Source organism: Oculina patagonica, chromosome 3 (assembly GCF_052425735.1).
Source record: "Oculina patagonica isolate OP01 chromosome 3, crgOcupat, whole genome shotgun sequence".
Lineage (NCBI taxonomy): Eukaryota > Metazoa > Cnidaria > Anthozoa > Scleractinia > Oculinidae > Oculina > Oculina patagonica.
Genome location: NC_135760.1, coordinates 20,971,702 through 20,991,950, shown reverse-complemented (window position 1 = coordinate 20,991,950; position 20,249 = coordinate 20,971,702). Strand labels below are relative to the sequence as shown.

The 20,249-nt window shown below is 41.1% G+C and overlaps 2 protein-coding genes across 3 annotated transcripts; both read right to left on the bottom strand.

Annotated features, from left to right (window-relative positions):
- Positions 1-309: 309 nt before the first annotated feature.
- On the bottom strand, positions 310-9,705 carry LOC144645310 (solute carrier organic anion transporter family member 4A1-like). Its single transcript, XM_078504839.1, has 11 exons — positions 9,545-9,705; positions 9,252-9,458; positions 7,678-7,859; positions 7,330-7,593; positions 6,584-6,825; positions 5,541-5,805; positions 4,359-4,512; positions 3,870-4,011; positions 3,216-3,397; positions 2,333-2,464; positions 310-1,463 (listed from the first exon to the last, which is right to left on the bottom strand). Exons 2-11 carry the CDS (start codon positions 9,446-9,448, stop codon positions 1,220-1,222), a joined length of 2,004 nt encoding a protein of 667 aa, XP_078360965.1. The 5' UTR covers positions 9,449-9,458; positions 9,545-9,705; the 3' UTR covers positions 310-1,219.
- A 692-nt stretch (positions 9,706-10,397) lies between these two features.
- On the bottom strand, positions 10,398-20,246 carry LOC144645314 (solute carrier organic anion transporter family member 4A1-like). Of its 2 annotated transcripts, XM_078504841.1 has the most exons (11): positions 20,117-20,246; positions 19,627-19,954; positions 16,992-17,182; positions 16,640-16,903; positions 15,731-15,972; positions 13,859-14,102; positions 13,359-13,512; positions 12,526-12,667; positions 12,225-12,406; positions 11,520-11,651; positions 10,398-11,057 (listed from the first exon to the last, which is right to left on the bottom strand). In XM_078504841.1, exons 2-11 carry the CDS (start codon positions 19,815-19,817, stop codon positions 10,814-10,816), a joined length of 1,986 nt encoding a protein of 661 aa, XP_078360967.1. In that variant the 5' UTR covers positions 19,818-19,954; positions 20,117-20,246; the 3' UTR covers positions 10,398-10,813. The 2 variants fall into 2 exon arrangements, with proteins under 2 accessions (XP_078360967.1, XP_078360968.1); XM_078504842.1 differs by lacking the exon at positions 12,225-12,406 and having other exon boundaries at positions 10,897-11,057.
- Between the last annotated feature and the right edge of the window lie 3 nt (positions 20,247-20,249).

Sequence of the window (20,249 nt, the reverse complement as noted above, 5' to 3'; positions counted from 1 at the left end):
AACAAATTAACGGTTAAATAACAAGGATTTCTTTAACTGAGAAAAATCGTGAAGATATCGATGACGTCATTTTTGATGACGAGTTTCAAAAAGTTTCGAAACGTCTTCAGATGTTCCCGGAATCTTCGGAAACGTTCGTATTGCCTTTGAACAACACTCGGATAATCTTCGGAGATGTTCGGTATAAAAATTGCTCAAAATGCAACAAGTTGCTCGAGAGGAAAAAAGTTGCTCGAAGGGGAAAAAGTTGCTCGAAACATGTAAAGTTGCCAAAAAGTTGCCGAGCAACTTGTGGAAAGCCCTAGCAGGAAGCATAGAACGACTTAGTACACTTATACTGTGAAATACGACACACTATAATAAAATTTAAATTTCGCAACCTTCATAGGATGCCTTGTTGCTTGAACATTCTTATGACTAAATAATGTATGCTCTGTTTGGTTTCTGTTCACTTGAATTTTAAATTTTAAAAGTTAAGACTATATAACACCATCTCTGATTGGTGGGCTGTTTTTCTTGTTTTTAAGAACCAATGCAAACACCGTTATGACGTCACGTCGTCAAATTCCGAATTTTTGTACAAAATTTGTAACAGAACGATAAAATCGCCACTACGTTTTTGCCTAACCTCAACTGATGTAAAGAGTTTTGCAGCTACACTCATAATGTTGTGGTTAAACATTAAGTATAGCTTTCTGAAGGTTTTACAAATAAACAAATTAAGATAACTGCGATGTCAAAATTCGTCGCCATACCAACGACAAAAGTGGTTAAAGATACCTTATTTTGGCCGTTTGAGGCTAATAACTTACTGATATATTTTTGTCTTTCGGACAAACAAACCATGTTACAAGTTTTTGAAATTCTGTAGGTAGGGATCAGAGCCACCTAAAATTTATGAAAAAATAAAGTAGCTCGGACGTTTTGCAAAAATGTTCTTTTTATGGTGGGACAAAAATATATCAAAAAACAAGAACCTTTACCGAGTAGTTTTTGAGTTATTAGCCTCAAAAGGTCCAAAATAGGGTATCTTTGATCTCTTTTGACGTTGCCATGACAAAGATTTTTGATGTCACAATAATCTCAATTTGTTCATTAGTTAAACTTGTACAAATTTACACTATAAAATGTTCCTATACGTTCTTCGTATTGCTGCACTAAAACACCAAAGACGGGCATGTCTAAAACCATTACGAGCCACCTTAAAGGCACGTCATTTTTACATCGCTGTCTCCTGGTTGTAGAGGAATTCTTTCTCATTGACAACAGTGGAGGCTCTTCCTTCGCCTTCTCCTTCATTGGTAACATCTTTTTTCTTTTCTTTTGCTTGGAGTCGTTGGCAGAAGAACCACGACAGAAAGAAACATATCACGGTGATGAGTTTACACGTGGCAAAAACGCTCACCACCACTAGTGCCAGTCCATCGTGGTCGTACTCCAGGCAGTGACCTTTACGTCCGCACCTGTAAATAACAATCCATTCCTTTGCAGCTAATCTTAAAGTTGTCACGCTAAATGATGGTGTTGCTCAGAATTTTACCGGAAGATTTAAACAGTACAAATATTTGACTCATGCGTACTTAGCATGTGCTACTCACGTGATAATAATATCATACGCAACCTTCAAAATCTACGGCATTCTTTGCCTCTTCATTCGGCCGTAGAAAATTGGTCCTAGGGGTTTGAAAATCGTGTTTTTGTACTCCACTTCAGATGGTTCATTTTCTACATATAATGGTATCTCTGACGATAGGTTTTCAAAGTAAGCCGCAAAACAATCTCGTTCCCAGACCCGGCCGGTCCGTTTTCGGTGACCGAACGCTCAACGGCTCTGCGCAATTCAAAAACCGGATCCAGGAATTCTTGGTTCCGGATTGACTGTGCGCGGGCGGAGAGGTTGTGGATGAAATGAACAAGTTTAAGACAGCTAGTCAGATTTGGCCGTTTTTTGGCGGGCTTTCAGTCTAGCCCAGAGGTCTCAATTCTTAGTGCCGACTTGAAGGATCGCGGCTTCTGGGGACGAGATTGGCCGAAAATTAATACGAAAAATTTATTTGCTTTGGCCACATACAAATAGCTTCCTACTAAGGCGCTCCGTGAATCCAAGGGGCTTCTGGGCAGGCTACATAAAATGCCTGTTATAAGCCAAACTTTAAATGCAGGGCTGATCAAACAGCTAGGGACTGATGTTATAAATTTATTTTGGCCCAATATTTCGGTTGAACAAAACCAACCTTCATCAGGGGCATACAATGCTAAGTCCCTCCTTATATGTCTGTCTGCTTACAAACAAAATATTCTGGTTAAATAGCTCCCTCCACCCCATACTTACTTTTTGTTCCATAGTATGCATGTCTTGTCCAATAAGGCGCCAAACACTATAGGCCCTGGAATGGAGCCAAAGACCCTGATAAGATCCATCTGGAGTCCTAACGCATATGACCGCTGACCGGGTGGGACGCTCCTGAAATAAAAGTGCGTAATTTGATCATCTTGATTAAATCTCGCTTTTGAATTTTTTTACCTTAAGTTTAAAATTGAAAGAATTAGTTGAACGCTTGCTTGCCTTATTTAGTTTTCTGCTTAAATTAAAGTTGGGCATCGAAGCCCATTCAATTTTATAAGGCTACTCCTTAAAGAGGATTAATGTTAATAATAATAAGTTAGCAATTAGCCGTACACCTAATTGAAGAAACGTTGTCCCTGTTATAAGCATAAACCATGAACGATAAGAATATTCCTTTTATGGATAATCAAGATATTTTGTTTCTTTGAGAGCCTAAAGAGCATGATTTATGCTACTTGTCTTTTTATAATGTTTATTCTGTCTGAGACGAAGATTATTTCTTACAATTTCCCAGTAAACATCTGAGTCGCATTGTTCATGGTTTATGCTTTTTTGGTCAACGTTTCTTCAATCAGGTGTAGACTAAGACAGTGGACAGTGTTGTTGGTGCGCTCTGATTGGCTACTCAAACGTAAAACGTGATCTGCTAAACGCTATGATCCGTAATTTACCACAATAATTTTTCGCGGAACAGGAATCTAAATTTACTACGCAGTGAACTGTGATTTTGTGACCGTTACCCGTATACTACATGAAAGTGAGGTCATAAACTGGTTGGAATGTGAACTGACCGTTACGTTTTTCGTGAACGTGTACTAGACTTCCCCCCTTTACTACCTTCTTTTAAAGGCAATATGCCGTTACAAACCTCAAGGTCACTATATACGCTGGAGTGTGATTCATAAAGGTCATTAAAGGCATCAGAGCAAGAATCGCCATAAAGAGTACAAAGTTGAGCCCGCAGTCAACATAGCAGCTGCCTTTCTTCGCTTTTCCTGAAGTTTTGCCAGTTCTGGTGACGCAAGCGCAGTTGAAGTAAGATGAGGAGCCCTAGGAAAAAAAACACAGAAAAAAAGTTACAGGATAACACAACGGGCTCGCCAACATACAGCGGACCTGTTAAATCATACAGGCTACAACAATGATCATACAGCATTATCGTTGGCAGTCCCTTGCTGTTTTAAGTTTTACGTTTACGTATTTTTGGACCGTAGGTCTTCTCAGATCCGTTATGCTGTGTTTTCTTTGAGCACAGTTGTTTCTTAAAGCATGATTGGCTGTGACCATCCACATTTAATTTCGCTTTGCGAGACACCGTCTAACACTTATGCTTCTTGCTCTCTGTAACATGTTGTACGTGCTGACGAGCCCATATAAGGGCGAAACAGCTGTCACACGGTTGCAACCCTGCTATACCAGTTCTAGTCGTGCTTGTGTCTCGCAAAAGCTACTCTTTCCCGTAGTATCAGCACTATCAGCCTTGCTGTATTGTTTGTTAATGGTTTTTAACATTGCCGGGTACCTTGTTCGTTTTGTTGACTTTACTACAGCCAGCATGACAGGGTGAAAAATAGGTCAGCGGTCCACCGCACACAGGAGCATAACTCTGTGCAGTACAGTTACAGGCCTGGTTACACGGTGAAGAGAGCTGGACTGGATTCGAGCTATACGAAATTAAAGTAAAATTCTTAACATTAATTGATGCCTTTGCAATTCCTAGGCTCAGAGTTTGTAGCTGGTGAGTAAAGGAATGAAGGAAGAAAGGAACGAACGAACGAACGAACGGACGAAAGAACGAACAACGAAAGAGCAAACGAAACAACGACCGAGCGAAGCACAGGCTCGCAGGCACGAACGCACGGACGGAAAGATAAATAGATGAACTAAAGGAGGAAGGGAGAGATGGAGAGAGAGGAGGGAGGCGGGCGGTAGGAGGAAGAAAGGAGGTAGGAGGAAGAAAGGAGGTAAGGATTAGGGGGAGTGGGAAGGGAGGGATGCATAAATCTCTCACCTGTTCAGATATGGTGCATTTACACCAGCAATATTTGGCGTGTCACATTTGATGTACAGGAAACACGTAGCCACAAGTCCAAATACAGCAACGATAAAACTCATCCGGGCGGAGCCAGTCAGGCCTAATTTCAGACGTTTATTGATATATGCTCCTGTAACAAAAAAAATGAGCTGTAAGTACCTTCTGGTTTGCCAAACAGCGGGCCTTTTTGAGAGCATTCTGCTTCAAGAGGATAAACTAGTAAGAGACCACTACAAAAATGTAAACTGCATTTGGCATTCAAATCATCGATGGCGGATCGTCTGGAGAACCACTATCTTGAATTGGAACACCGATAAAAACCTGGGCACGAGATTGACTACACTCTATAAGAACATTCCCTTCATGGAAATAACCTAATCACGAATTTAATAAGAAGTCTGGTCGTAGATAAGTTAGCAGCGCAGGAAGTGATTCGAGCAAGGTGCTTTCACGAGGGCACAATTGTTTGACAGAGCGAGCAGGCGACTAGATAATAATAAGATAAAGTAAACCTATATTGCAATTAAGTCGAGTTTGAAGCTTAGTTGCGGAGAAAAAGAGTAATATCCAAGAAGATAATATACCAAATTCCGTCCAACTTCATGATATCTTTTTCAAGCGAGAAATATATTTAAAAAACGTTACGATACGATGTGAGAAGTTATATGTCAAAACGGTAAAGTCGCTCTCGGGCCTCACAAGGGTTCCTTTTATATTGAACGATTTTTTTTGGAATACAGCAGAGTGGAACGTACTGCGATATAACGGGGGGGGGGTCCCCCCCCCCCCCCCCTTATTTTATTTTTTTTTTTCCTTTTTATTTTTTTTTTTTTAACCTTTTTTTTTTTTTTTAAAAAAAAAAATTATACTTAAAAAAATTTTCTTTCTTATAAAAATAACCTTCTATATAAAAAAAACCTTCGGGGCCCCCCCCAAGCAAAGAAACCCCCCCGGGGATATAACGAACCTTTTTTTATCAGTAACGAAGTCGCGGTATATAACGTTACTGACAGTAAAATGTACGGAATAGAGCCCTGGTATAAGGAGCCTCCGTTATAACGAAAGCATTCTTCTAGTCTCATGATACTCAGTTATGTCGCGGTTTTACTGTACTGTACTGTTTTGTTTTGTTGTTGTTGTTTTTGTTGTTGCGCTCACCTAACAAGTTTCCAACAAATGCACAAGGAACTGCTATGACTCCATACAACAGTGACGCTTTTCCTGGCGACACATAAAACTGCGTTTCAATAACTTTTGGAACGAAAGCTCCTGAAGTCGAGATATTAAAATGCTCCAAGCAGGCACCCAAGGTAATGAAGACGAATGGAAGGCGTGAAAATACCAGTTTTGTGGCCTTAGGAAGATCTTTCAGTTTGGAGTAACTAACTTCTTCTTTTTCCTCCTCTGCTTCTTCGTCTTTGGACTAAGAAAAAACACCAGACCATTTCTTTTAAATCTTTAATCTCCAGTAAGGTGTATGTATGGTAAGACTGCGATTGTGCAGTCAAACTGTGATCTACCGCGTTTACACCCGCTTTCAGTGTTATACGTGCATAGCTATCTTTCTTCATCCATCTTTCGACATCGTCTCTCGACGTGCTGTACATGTTTGAAACGAGCCAATCAAAACCGATGCATACCGGTTTTGATTTCATGCAAATGGGCCCACAAGTTTAGAAAGTCATGCTAGTGGGCTGTGATTGGCGGATTTCGATCCGTCTTGTTTGTTTAGCACGTCGAAAGATGGATATCGATGAAGAAAGCCGCTATGCACGTAACACTGAAAGTGGGTGTAAATTACGTTCAAATTAAATTGTGGTAGGACTGAGTTCGAATTGCATTAAATCTACGATCGTACTGCGATCAAATTTGGAATTTAATTTGAATTTAGGATTTGTGATCACATTATTTTGGGATTTGGAGTTGCGATCAAATTGCGGTCAAACTGGACATAACCTGTGATTAAATTAAGATCTACTCGCGGACAAGCTATAATGAAACTGCATCAAACTGTGATTGAATTGCGGTCAAAGAATCAGAGATGTTTCCTACAAAAAGCGAAACCTAGCAAAACAACTTCAAGCGGTCCTACCCCAGTATCTCGGTTGTAAGGAATACGCCTATTTCGTCATGTCCTTTATTTTTTTGGATGTGTTATTTTGTCTTTCATAAAAAAAAAACACCCCATTAAGGTAACCTACCGCTTTGGTTGCACTTTTGACTTCACAGAGTTCCTTTTCTTGCTGTTTCTTGGTCAGCGGAAATTCCTTAGGAAATCCTAAAAGCCAAATGCTCCAAAACACGCAGATCGCCCCAAATATGGCAAACCCTAGCCACCAGTTCCCCACCCAACGTTTATCAAGCATTGTCAACGAGGTCTGGACACCAGGTTCCACGAACATTGCAAGAAACTTTGAGAGTAATACAAAACCAACAGCGGCACCTGGAATGATAAAAAGAAAACTTTGAAAGTCTGAAGGTTTTTCCACAGCAAAAAAAAAGGTCTATAAGAAAGTTCTGAAGGACATTCGTGACAAAAATCTTTCTACGCTCAGACGGGTCTACTGAGACGCTTTCGTAATTTAAGGCGATATGCATTACACTGATAACAGCTAAAAAATGAAATAAGCAAGCCTAGACACTGAACGTTTTCGTGTCCATGACAATCCACGCAAATGTGCTTAACGAGTAAACATTTCCAACCGATGTTTTTTTCTAAGGTAAAAACCTCACACAGCAATACTTGCAAGTCTTGCACTGCCGCATGATAGTAGAGTTTAAGTGAAAGTGAAGAGAATCGGGGCCCGCAGAGTGTTATTGCAGCGGCCACTAAATACTAAAATTGTCTTGTTTCTTCCTTGACCTGCGCGGTCGATGCGTAGCAAGTAAAGATGCGTGCTACGTGGCTAGACACGTGACACGAGGCAAAAATGTCACCACAACTTACCAGCAATTCCACCGGCTACAAATATGCCCACGTACAAAGGCGACACCTTGGCGCTGACGTTTTCATCCATATATGGAATTCCTAACGCGAACATCGGAGTGCAACCAGCGCCAGCTACAACCATTCCCAGAATGAACAGCGCGTAATAAAGAGTATTGCCACCGGCGGCTTCTTCTTCGCAATCACTTTTCCCGCCAAAATCAGTGCGATTTGCCGCGCAAAGTCCCGAGTCACTTACACTCAGGGTGGAATTCATGATGACACCTAATATGAGAACAATAAGACGTTAACACGCCGTTAGGATTTTTTTCCTTTATTTCTTTTTGTGACCAATTTTTATACACGTACCTGCTTCGTAAGGAGGCGAGACAAAATGAGGCAGCATAAAAATAAAGAAACCGACGCCCATAGTAAACACACCCCAGGCACAGAACACAGGCTTCTTTCGTGAGCCACCGATGTAGCTGATCAGCGGAGTTAAGATCATGGCTGCGATGTCGTAACTGCTAGTTACCATTCCCATCATGTAACTGCAAACAAGAAAAAAAATGAGAATTACCGCTAAGAAAAAGAGCAAGATCGCCAGCAAGCATTTTCTACATGGAAAGACAACTTTAATTACATGTAAGTATTATTGTACGGTTGCTCTTCCAAAGAGAGTTTCTAAAAGCTTAGCCATTTTCCGCATAGATATATAGCGGAAAGCTCTTCCAGGCTTGAAAGCGCTCAGTCCAGTAAATGTCTTAAATTTTCTCCCTCCTTCAGTTTGAAGTTTGACAACAGGGTGAACTACAATGAAGTTGTCATATCTAGTCTGTCGTGAATGAGTCTCGCGGGATCGTATCTTACAAGTGCGAGTGGAATAAAACAACCACGAAATATCGTTAAATCTTGCTAATTTTGTTTCGTACAAAAAGGCCAGAAGACGCTTTTTGTCGACCATGTTTGTCGGGCATGGCTGTATCCAGTCGACGCTTAGCCAATCAAAACTCTGGAAATACACTATCAAACGTATATATAATTTAAATCCTGACTCAAGATTTTGGCTCGCACGAAATCTTGACTATCCGACTCGAGATCCAAACCGAAATCCGACTCGAAATCCTTAGCTTGAATTTCAATATAGACGTCGTCTGAAATTCAGGCTGCGAAAACCTGGCTCTGTTAGACCATTTGTTAGTTTATCTCCATTGATTAGCGATCCAAAGCTCAACATTTGAAGCTTAAGGGAGGGTTCAATAGCATAAATAACAACTGATAACTGACAATTCAATATTATCAATACTATATTTAGGTGGACAAAAACCGAGGTTGCTAAGAAAAACCTAGGGACGTGCACAACACTGTTTATATATATTTTCGTGGGTTAAGTTTGGTTAAGAAAGGCAAAAAGGTCAATAGGACTTGAACTAGAAATACCGCATCTGACAACGTAAAACATTTTGCCGTCTGGAGTATCGCCAGGTCAGAATTCTCCATCACGAAATCCATTCAAATTTTACCTCGCATATGAATTTTTCAATGCTATGTTTAGCAAAACTCGTCCATAGAAATACGATGATCGTATTTGTTACTTAGTTTTGTTTGTTTTGCTTTTGTTTTATTAACGGAGCCTCCGGCAAATCACTCATACATTAAAAAGATTTATCTCGGAACAAGCCAGGTACTTTGTAAATCTCGCTTCCCTGTGTTGCGAATTTTCATGAGTCGTGCGTTGTATGGCATATGCATACACAGTTTCCTCATTCGACACCAAATAATTTATACACTTGTCTTCTAGATCTTAATCAGTGCTAAACAAAATTACTGAAACAAGCGTAAGATTCACTGCCTTGTTGCGTACCAATAATTCGACCCTAGTATAACAAATCTACAAGTTTGTAACATTGAAAACATGAATTAGATAACAAATGCCCACTGACCTGGAGAAACCAAACCTCTTCTCTATGGTGCTAATAGAACCTGGATAAACGCCATTGACGACGATACTCTGCGTGAAGAAATACTGACTCAAAAAGAACAGGAACCATTTTGGTGTGTTGAGGAACTGCAGCCATGTCGGACGAAACCTCAGCCAGCCGTACGACAAAGACAACTGTTTATCTTCAATTACAGCCATGTTGGATGGACTGTGTAATCAGAGGGGTACCTTGGTGATTAGAGGTTCTTACGACTTCGGTCAAGCGAGAGTTAGCTAAAGTTCTATCTAGTTTACCAGTTCAGCAGGTTCAGGGACGAAGTGAGCTGAGTGGTTTTCTTTAGAGAAGGGAAGCAGCAATGAAAGATAAAACCCGTATCAAATTTATCATCTGGTTTTAGTCACGAACGACGCTTTCGGTAGTCACGAGAATAATCTGTGCCCTTCGCATTCATGAAACAGGCCTGATTTTCCCATAAATAATGCCTCGATCCTTAAATTACGACTTTTACATCATTTTCCTCGCTCCGACAGAGGGAGGGGGGAGAGACTACAAGACAGTATCCCTTTGTTCACCACCATTTCTTTAAGTTTATTGTTGTAACTTGAGTCCTTTGAACCTCTGAAGCTCTGTTAGCCGGGTAGGTAGGCACGTTGCCCGTCTGAATCTGAAAGATTGTCATGTCGCAATTTGGAACGGGTTTGCACGTCGTTATCGGAATATCGTCTAAAGAGTTGGAATTTCTCAGATAATTTGAAAAGGCAGTCAATGTATTTCTCGCCAACTGAAAATGGCGCGACTAACCTAGGCCAAGTAGCAGGAGGTTTCTTGGATTCGATATCAAATTCGAATCCACGGTACGCAAAAGGATGGCGACTAGTACATTTACCCATGAATCGTAGCACACGAAAAACCTTAAAACTCTTGTAGAAACGCACACAAAAGTTCTAGAAACGTCAAACTTGGCACACGCAATGCTGTAAGTACAGAGATACATTTCGAAATCATATGACTTTCTATGTTTCTATTATATTGGCTGTGATAGGTTCGCAAGGTATTGTGGTAAAATGTACATCCGCCATCTTTTTTCTTACGAAGGAATACCAGAGGGTTGTGATAACTCGTCACGGAATGAGAAAGACACATAGAACGACTTATTACATTTATTTTGTGAAATACCACAGACTATAAAAGTTTAATTTTCCAACCGTTGATAGGATGCATTGTTTCATGCATGAAACTTTTTAACATTGTTATGACTATATAACGTATGTTCTGATTGGACGCGTGCTTGGTTGCTTTGCTTGAGATTTTTTTTTTTAATATAAAAAAGGTACGAGTATATAACACCAAATATGATTAGTGCGCTGTTTCTTTTTGTTGAATTTTTATACAAATTTTATAACAAAAAAAACTAAAACTGTTTCTAAGTTTTTACCTAATCTGATGTAAACTTTGGAGTGAATTTTAAAGAACTCAAAAATAGTCTTCATTGAGCCATCGCCGACAGCTTTTAAAAGTCGCGCGCGTACGTATTTCGCTTTTAACCGAAAGGCACGTCATTTTCATAACGCTGTCTCGTGGTTGTAGAGGAATTCTTTTTCATTGACACCAGTGGGGGCTCCACCTTCGCCTTCTCCTTCATTAGTAAGATCTTTTATCTTTTCTTTTGTTTGGAGTCGTCGGCAAAAGAACCACGACAGAAAGAAACATATCGTGGTGATGAGTTTACACGTGACAAAAACGCTCACCACCACTAGTGCCAGTCCATCGTGGTCGTACTCCAGGCAGTGGCCTTTACGTCCGCACCTGTAAAGAAAATCCATTCCTTTTTAGCCAATCTTGGAATTGACACGCAACGTTTCACTCTATGGAATGACGCATTGCATGACCACTCTAAGAATGTGGCTGTCTCGGTGAAAAACAGTCTATATCATTATGGCACTACTTGGCGTACCTTTTAGAGGCGATTTCAATAGACATTTCAACTTTGTCGTGTGCGCCTTTGTAGTGCGCTTCACTCGCGCGATGCTAAAATCATAAACAACCTTCAACTTCTAACATTGTCTGAGGCTACGATTGTCGTAGTTTTTTTGTAATCTCGTCATTTTTCGTATCCAGCACCTATGAAGTTGTATAAGCACAGAGACTAGCCGGCATTTTCGGCACCCCCAAATGGATTATGGTATCTTCTAGGGTTTCTTTAATTTCCCACCATCGTTCGCGTCACTTTTATATAAAGACAACGTTCCACAAATGAAGCATAATTACTTTGTGTTCCATAGTATGCATGTCTTGTCCAATAAGGCGCCAAACACTATAGGTCCTGGAATGGAGCCAAACACTCTGATAAGATCCATCTGGAGTCCTAACGCGTATGCCCGCTGACCAGGTGGGACGCTCCTGAAATGAAAATTACACGTTGTTGATCATCTTAATTAAATCTCGCTCTTCAACTTTTGGCCTTTAAAATCGAAACAGTTAGTTGAACGCGTGCTTGCCTTATTTAGTTTTATGACTAAAATTGGGCATCAAAGCCCAGGCAATTTGGTAAGGCTATACTTAAACGAGACGTTATGTTGGGCGCAAAAGTTTACTTGATATATTACTAAAGAAAATCATAACCGTGAAGGAGGTTTAGAAATCCGATCTTAATAAGCACAGATGTCAACGATTTTTTTCTCCGATTAATCCGTAGTTTTTGGTTTGATTGAGAAGATATATCAAATACTGGAGACAGTATTTCTTCGGCTATCCAAACACCTCGAATTTAGTCAAAGATACTCCGCTGCGTGTCGTATTTTCAACTCTCTTCTCGGTGTTGGGATAACCCGATGAAACACTGTCTCTCGTGTTTGATGTATTACGTCAAGAACTGGCTGAAACATGAAATTATCGTTACATTTTTCGTGAAACGCGATCAAGACTAGTACTTTCCCCTTCATTACCTCCTTCTAAAAGCAATGCGTTACAAACCTCAAGGTCACTACATACGCTGGAGTGTCATTCAAAAAGGTCAATAAAGGAATCAGAGCAACAATGGCCATAAAGAGTACAAAGTTGAGCCCGCAGTCAACATAGCAGTTGCCTTTCTTCGCCTCTCCTGAGGTTTTGCCTGTTTTAGGGACGCAGGCGCAGTTGAAGTAAGATGAGGAGCCCTGGAAAGAAACAACACAGAGAAAGATTTACAGGATCGCACAACGGGCTGGCCAACATACAGTGGAGCTGTAAAACATAGATATTGGACGCTATAACAATGGTTTTAAGAATTGGGTACCTTACTAGTCTTGTTCACTTCACTACAGCCAGCATGACACGGTGAAAAATAGCTCAGCGGTCCACCGCACACAGGAGCATAACTCACTCTACTACAGTTACAGGCCTGGTTACATGGTGAAGAGAGCTGGACTGGATCTGAGCTGTAAGAAATTGAAGGAGGAAGTCTGAACTTCAGTTATCGATCGTCTTTCCAGCTGGATAGGCTTAGAAATTGTAACTGAGGCAGGTAGTCAGACTGGTCTGAAATTCAGCCGTCCTCTCGACGGTCGAAAGGACGGCTGAATTTCAGACTAGTAGTCAGGCAGGCAGGCAGGCAGGCAAGCAAGCTGACTGGTAGGCAGGCAGGCAGGCAGGCAGGCAGGCAGGCTGACTGGCAGGCAAGCAGGCAGGCTGACTGGCAGGCAAGCTGGCAGGCAGGCAGGCTGACTGGCAGGCAAGCAGGCAGGCAGGCAGGCAGGCTGACTGGCAGGCAAGCTGGCAGGCAGGCAGGCAGGCTGACTGGTAGGCAGGCAAGCTGGCAGGCAGGCAGGCTGACTGGCAGGCAAGCAGGCAGGCAGGCAGGCAGGCAGGCAGGAACGAACAAACGAACGAGAGAGCGAGCGAGCGAGCGAGAGAGCGATCGAGCGAACGAACGAACGAGCGAGCGAACAAACAAACGAACAAGCGAACGAAAGAGCGAACGAACGAAAGAACAAGCGAGCGAACAAACGAACAACGAACGAACGCAGTCTCACAGGCACGTACGCAAGGTCGGACGGACAGACAGATGAATGGATGGATTGAAGGAGGGAGGGAGGGAGGGAGGGTGGGAAGGGTACACGGATATCTCACCTGTTTAGATATGGTGCATTAACACCAGCAATATTTGGCGTGTCACATTTGATGTACAGAAAACTCGCACCCACAAGTCCAAACACAGCAATGATAAAACTCATTCGGGCGGAGCCAGTCAGGTTTAGTTTAAGACGTTTATTGATATATGCCCCTGTAACAAGAAATTATTCATCTGTTAGTAACAGCTTACAAAACAGCGCAGGTTCCTTTTGGGCTCAGTTCTTTTTTAGAGGAAACCCTGGTAGCGAACGCCTCAATATTCACTGCATTCTTTTTTCAAAAGTAATATAGAAACACACGAAATGATTTTACTTATCTGAGCAGCTATTAGCATAAAATATGTCATATAATGCGTGTGTGTGTGTGTATGGGGGGGCGGGGTGATTTGCAAATAATACAGGTATCTTAGATCATCATAGCCTAAAATTATTTTGTCAATATGTTACTCTCTCGCTCCCTAGAACGGAAAACATTTCGGAATCAGTAATTGCGCTCACCTAACATGTTTCCTACGAATGCAAAAGGAACTGCTATCAGGCCATACAACAGTGCTGCTTTTCCTGGTGGCAGATAAAACTGCGTTTGAATGACTTTTGGTACAAAAGCTACTGAAGCTGAGATATTAAAATGCTCCAGGCAGACGCCCAAGGTAATGAAGACGAATGGAAGGCGTGAAAACACCAGTTTTGTTGCCTTGGGAAGATCTTTCAGTTTGGAGTAACTTGCTTCCTCTTCTTTGGGCTACGAAAAAATACCAGACAATTCTTTAATTCACATTTAACCCTTAAATCTTCCGCAAGGCGAATACCCTATTAGGCCATCCCCTTTTTTTTTTTCGTTTATCGTCGTATGTGTTTTCTGATTTTGGGTCGGTCGGTCGGAATTAAAAAAAAAAATTCAAAAAAAAAAAGTGGATAAGGAGTCTGGAACTAGGAGGCCCGGTACCTCAGCATAATGTCCGTGGAGCCTGGAAACAAGAAGACATGGTTACAAAGTCAACATGGCAGCAATGGAGGAAGGAAAAATCGACGTCGTGGTTAAACTCAAACAAGAACAGCGTAAAAAGGATGAAACATTATTTAAAATAATGTGTCATTGCCTTCTATACCTTCTGTATAAATTTTTTTTTTTTTTGAAAACGCGAAAATCTGGGTCGGTCGGACGACGCTAAACAGAGAAAAAAAAGGGGATGGCCTTAACCCTCGGACGTACAAGCAAACTCAAACCCCCACCGTACAGGGGTTTCGTTCTGTTAAGGCACAGCGAAATTATTTTGCACTGAGTAAAAAGTCCTTAGCTCACTCTCCAAGATGACATAACTTTTGTTCGCTGTGAATTGATGCCCAATTTAGAGCCACCATATTGGGTCCGCCATCTTGGATTTCACCATTTTCTTAGAAAATTTGATGTAAAATCATGCCAGAATACTTATGGAATGTAAAAATAAACATATCGTACAATTTTGTTTAAAAAAACTGGAAAATAAAGAATAATGTTGAAATTTACGATTTTTGGCCAGACCTGCCTGTAGTGGATGTGCGGATTTAACCGTGGATGATCCGGATTTAACCAACAGTAAAAGAGAACGACGCCATTACACTCGTGTACATTTAATCATCACTTCTCCAGTGTCATGCTGGGTAATATATACATGGGGGGTGGGGAGGGTAAGGCTTAAGTAACAAACACTACACTGCCTGTCATTTTGACGATGCCATGGCAACGTCAAATGTCATGGAGACATGGTTGACATATCAAAATTTCCGCAATGGATGAATGAACAGCTACTGTAAGTTTCAGCATTGTAGAGTAAATCCTCTTTGTGAAAATTTCGAAAAACCTTATGGGGGTTGGTGTGGGCATTTAACCCCCTCCCCCTTGTACGTCCGAGGTTAAGACAGTTTTTAAACAGAAAAATTGTGTTTATTAAAATTGTGGCTTAACCGTGATCAGACTGCGATCAATCTACGAACAGTTACGGTCAAAACGCGATTGACTGCGTTTACATTTCGTTCGGTGGTAGGACTGTGTTGGAACTGCGATTACATTAAGATCAAACTGGAGTTAAACTATGTTCAATGAGCGATTAAGCTCTAATAAAACTGCATTAAACTGCGATTAAATTGTGGTCCAGCTAAGCTACCATCAAACGGAAGAACTTCGGGCGCACGAAAGTGGACTTTAGCAGATGAATTTCAAGCAGAGTTCACACTTAGGGATCGTTCATTTTTATGGAGTGGGAGCGGGAAGGGGGGCTAGTGGGATTTGATAGACAGTGCCTTTAAAATATAATGCCCCCTCCCCACTTCATCATTAATTTTTACCCTGCCTCGCCCCCTGAAGAAAAACACTCCATAAAGATAACCTACCGCTTTGGTTTCTGTCTTAGCTTCACAGAGTTCTGTCTCCCGTCGTTTTTTGGTCAACGGAAACTCCTTTGGGAATCCTAACAGCCAAATGCTCCAAAACACGCAAATCGCCCCAAATATGAGAAACCCTAGCCACCAGTTCCCCACCCAACGTCTGTCAAGCATGGTCAAAGAGGTCTGGACACCAAGTTCCACGAACATTGTTAGAAGCTTAGAGAGTAATACAAATCCAACAGTAGCGCCTAAAACAACAAAATATAAAAAAAAGAAATTCAGTTCACTCGCCTGGGTTTTTTTAACTGGCAGATTTAAGTTGAGACGTTCAAAGAAAGCCCTCAAGGACGTTCGTGTCAAACACTTCCAGCCGATTCATTTCGTCAGGTAAAAACTTTCACAAAGATACTTGCAAGTCTTACACAGTCACATATTAGTAGAGAGACCGCTTGGAGTTTGTCACTGTCGTTTTTTGTTAAAGAGAGGAAAATCAATTAACGAATAATCTATTGAAAGAAAAACAGCGCCCGCCGAGCGTCCAAGATCGCTAACTCCATTCAGAGTTATTGCAGCGGCCACCAAATACTAAAATTCTTTCCCACCAAATACTAAAAAGTTACTCATTCATTCTTGTGTAGGTTGTTCCTCGGCGTGCGCGCTGGATGTATGACTAATGAAACAAAATTGCGTGCGGAGTAAAAATGAGCATAAGTTAGAGGCGAATTTCATGCAACAAAAAGTATAGATTAAATTCACTTTCATTCAAAAGCCAAATTTCACAATGTTCCTGTAATCCAGTGGCGCGAAATGTGAATTCCCTTCATTGCATTTTTTCTTATAGACAATGCCTTTCTGCTAAAGTGATGGTAATAAAAATTAGTAATGACTGTAAAAGTAATTATTAAGACAACTAACCAATAATTCCACAGGCTATAAATACACCCACGTACATTGGTGACACCTTGGCGCTGACGTTTTCATCCATATATGGAATTCCTAACGCGTACATTGGAGTGCAACCAGCGCCAGCAATAACCATTCCCAGAATGAACAGCGCGTAGTAAAGAGTATTGCCACCGGCGGCTTCTTCTTCGCAATCACTTTTCCCGCCAAAATCAGTGCGATTTGCCGCGCAAAGTCCTGAGTCACTTACGCTTAGGGTAGAATTCGTGATGACACCTAACATGAGAACAATAAGACGTAAAAAAAAGGCACGCCGTAAATATATGACTTTTTTTCTTTTTGTGGCCAGTTCACGTGTACGTACCTGCTTCGTAAGGCAAGTAAGGTGGCGAGACAAAGTGAGGCAGTATGAAAATAAAGAAACCGACGCCCATAGTAAACGAACCCCAAGCACAGAACACTGGCTTCTTTCGTGAGCCACCGATGTAGCTGATCAGCGGAGTTAAGATCATGGCTGCGATATCGTAACTGCTAGTTACCATTCCCATCATGTAGCTGCAAACAAGAAAAATTTTCAGAATTACCGCTGAGAGGATGTGCTCAGTGCTTTCAAAACAAAGAGCAAGATCACCAGCAAACATATGCTAAAGAAGTCAACTTTAACTCAGTATTATTCAGGATTATTTCTTTTTGTGTGTTTGTGTTTTACATACATTATACAGTGCTATAAAGCATTATTGTTTATTTGCCCACTCCACACATGAAAATGCATAAATATTGATAAAGATAAACCGTTTACTCGTCATAGTCTAGCTGAAAAGAAAACATAATGAAGGAATTCCTCGAGATGGAGACGGTAATGCATTTAGGCTTGCTGTCGCGGCGCTCGTGGGCTTTCAGTTTTCTTCGCTGTGGTAGCAATATACTTTAATATCAATACACGTCATTTCGGTACTGCAGAACAAAACAATCCACCATACGGCAAGAGAAAAGAGATGGCGACTGGTGCATTTACTTATAATTTCTAGCGCGCGAAAACGCTAAAAACGCTAATATAAACGCGCAGAATAGCTGAAAAAACTTCAAACCCCGCATGAACAATGTTGTTACTACAAGAACAAATTTCGCAAAAACGTGGCTGTGCGTAGCTATTGGAATATCTCTGTCGTGGCTTGGTTTGTTCATTGTACAAGCACTTATAATATTCGTTACATCTACGCAAGGTACTTTTAGGTTCACAAGGTATTGCGGTAAAATATACAGCCGCCATCTTTTTTCCGTAAAGTAGATTTATACCATAACTGAGAAAACTCCTGCGCGCTCATTGTTCAAAGGTTATGGTCAGTGAGAGTAAAGACCATGAAATGATCTCTACCTGTCTGTAACGCAACGCAAGGCAAGTAACGCAACGCAAGGCAAATTCGGAAAACTTGAGAAATTGACGAGACTTTTCCAAAAGACATAATCCAACGAGTTATTAAAAAAGGCAGCTGGAAAATTTAGGACGGAATTTCTACACATTCGTTGGCTTCAAGTGAAAAACAAAATTGCGATCTTACGAGTTGTCACACACGCTGGCGACTTTGCACTGATTTTCCATGAGATTCGCCGGTAATTTTTCCGTGATTTGGTTTGAAACAAACCGACCACGTTTTTCCATGGTCTACCCTCTTATAGAACATAGAAAATGACTTTATAAAATGTCCAAAGTTTGCAGTGAAACCACTCGACGTCATTTCTATGGCCTATACGAGCCCTAGTTTTCAACGACGCGCAGCCCAGTTGAATATCGCTCAGTAGAAAACGAGGGTGAGTAGTCTAATTGTTTCAGTAGAAACTCTAAAGAGATGCAGTAAAAACCTAACAATTTTATGACTGTCCCCTTTAAAGAGCAACGAGCGCTCGATCGTGTTCTATCCCGGCATATAGAAAACAATCGGAGAACCAATCAGATTCGCGGATTTTCAATATTACACGGCTGAGTTTTTACAAAAAGAGTGTAGACCATGGAAAATGTGGTCGATGTGTTAAATAGCACGGCTGGACAGATCAAAGGACAATTTGCAAAACAATAGAATAGTTATGAAGTTTGAGTTGGTAATATCTGATAATAGAATTGAAAGTATTTTTTGTCCATGCTGGGTCAACATTTTCCATCGCAATATTCTATCTTGAAATTTTCTTTTCAGTCATTTTGATTCAACGATCTTTGTAATATTTGTTTCGTCTCTTCCCTGAAGTCCTTATTACCGTTATCCAGCGGTCAAGGGGATTAAGATTGTGTTTATGTTAATTATTAACAACTAATTAACGGGGCGTCTAGCAAATCATTCATGGATAAGCCTCTTATCTATGGTCTGGTCTTTAAGAAGACTTTTAAAGACCCCCTTACCTCTAAACCATAAAGTTGGCCTGCTAGCCAAAGTTTTTTTACTCCTCATTCTACACCAAAATTAATATACTTTTAGTCTTCTAGGTCCCATGTTTTATGAGTTTATGGGTCATATAAAGCCCAACGTAATTTCTACACAGAGTAGGTTATTAGCTATTAAACGGCGGTTTACTATAGTATACATATTAGCTGAGAAGCCTTTTAGTTTGCTTGCGGTTAGTTCCAGTCTCGTTTGCTAGCTTTTATTTGTTAGTAAGAGCACAATCTTCAAATTAATGAATGTAATTTAAAACTGACCCATGGACCCCTGACTCGTGACTTCATGACTCATTTGAGAACCACTTGACGACCCCGAAAAACTTAACTCTCCTTTAATCAACCTCGCTCTCTTGTCGCGTGCCACTTAGGCGACTCTTCATTTAGCAAATAAACTAGCCTGTCCCAGGCGAGCGCGAGCAGCATGAAGATCGGGATTAGCGCAAAGAACGGCGAGTGGACCCCAGTTATTTCTGGCTTTTCGCTGTCGCGCTGCTCTCCAGCTAACGAAACGTCTGAAACAGGCTACAAATAAACCTACAAGTTATAACTTTGAAGATCATACACTGACCTGGAGAAACCAAATCGCTTCTCTATGGTGCTAATGGAACCTGGATAAATGCCATTGACGATGATGCTTTGCGTGAAGAAATACTGACTCAAGAAGAACAGGAACCATTTTGGAGTGTTGAGGAACTGCAGCCATGTCGGACGAAATCTCAGCCAGCCGTATGACAACTGTTTGTCTTCAGACACTGCCATGTTGGATGGATTATGTAATCAGAGGGGCACCTTGGTGATTAGAGGTCTTGGCGATTTTAGACGTCAAGCGAGCCGGTTTTAGGGACGAAGAGAGTGCATCGTTTCGCAGAAGCAATTATCATGATTATGGTGGGGCACTAGTGAAACATAAAACCTGTATCAAATTTATATCATCTCGTAAATCATCGATCACGAACAAGTCACGACAACAATCTGTGCCCCACATGGGGCATGGCATAGTTCGCCCCTAACTATTCTGCATTTTAGACTGCTTCGATAGCTTTTATACAAATACATACCAAAAAAAGATACGACTATAACATCATTCTGCTCGCAAAGACGACAACGTTTCAAGGATCGGCATAGAAGGCTTTTTTCCGGCAGTTTGTTTACTCAACATTTCTGATTTCATGCGTGACGCGTGACATTGCG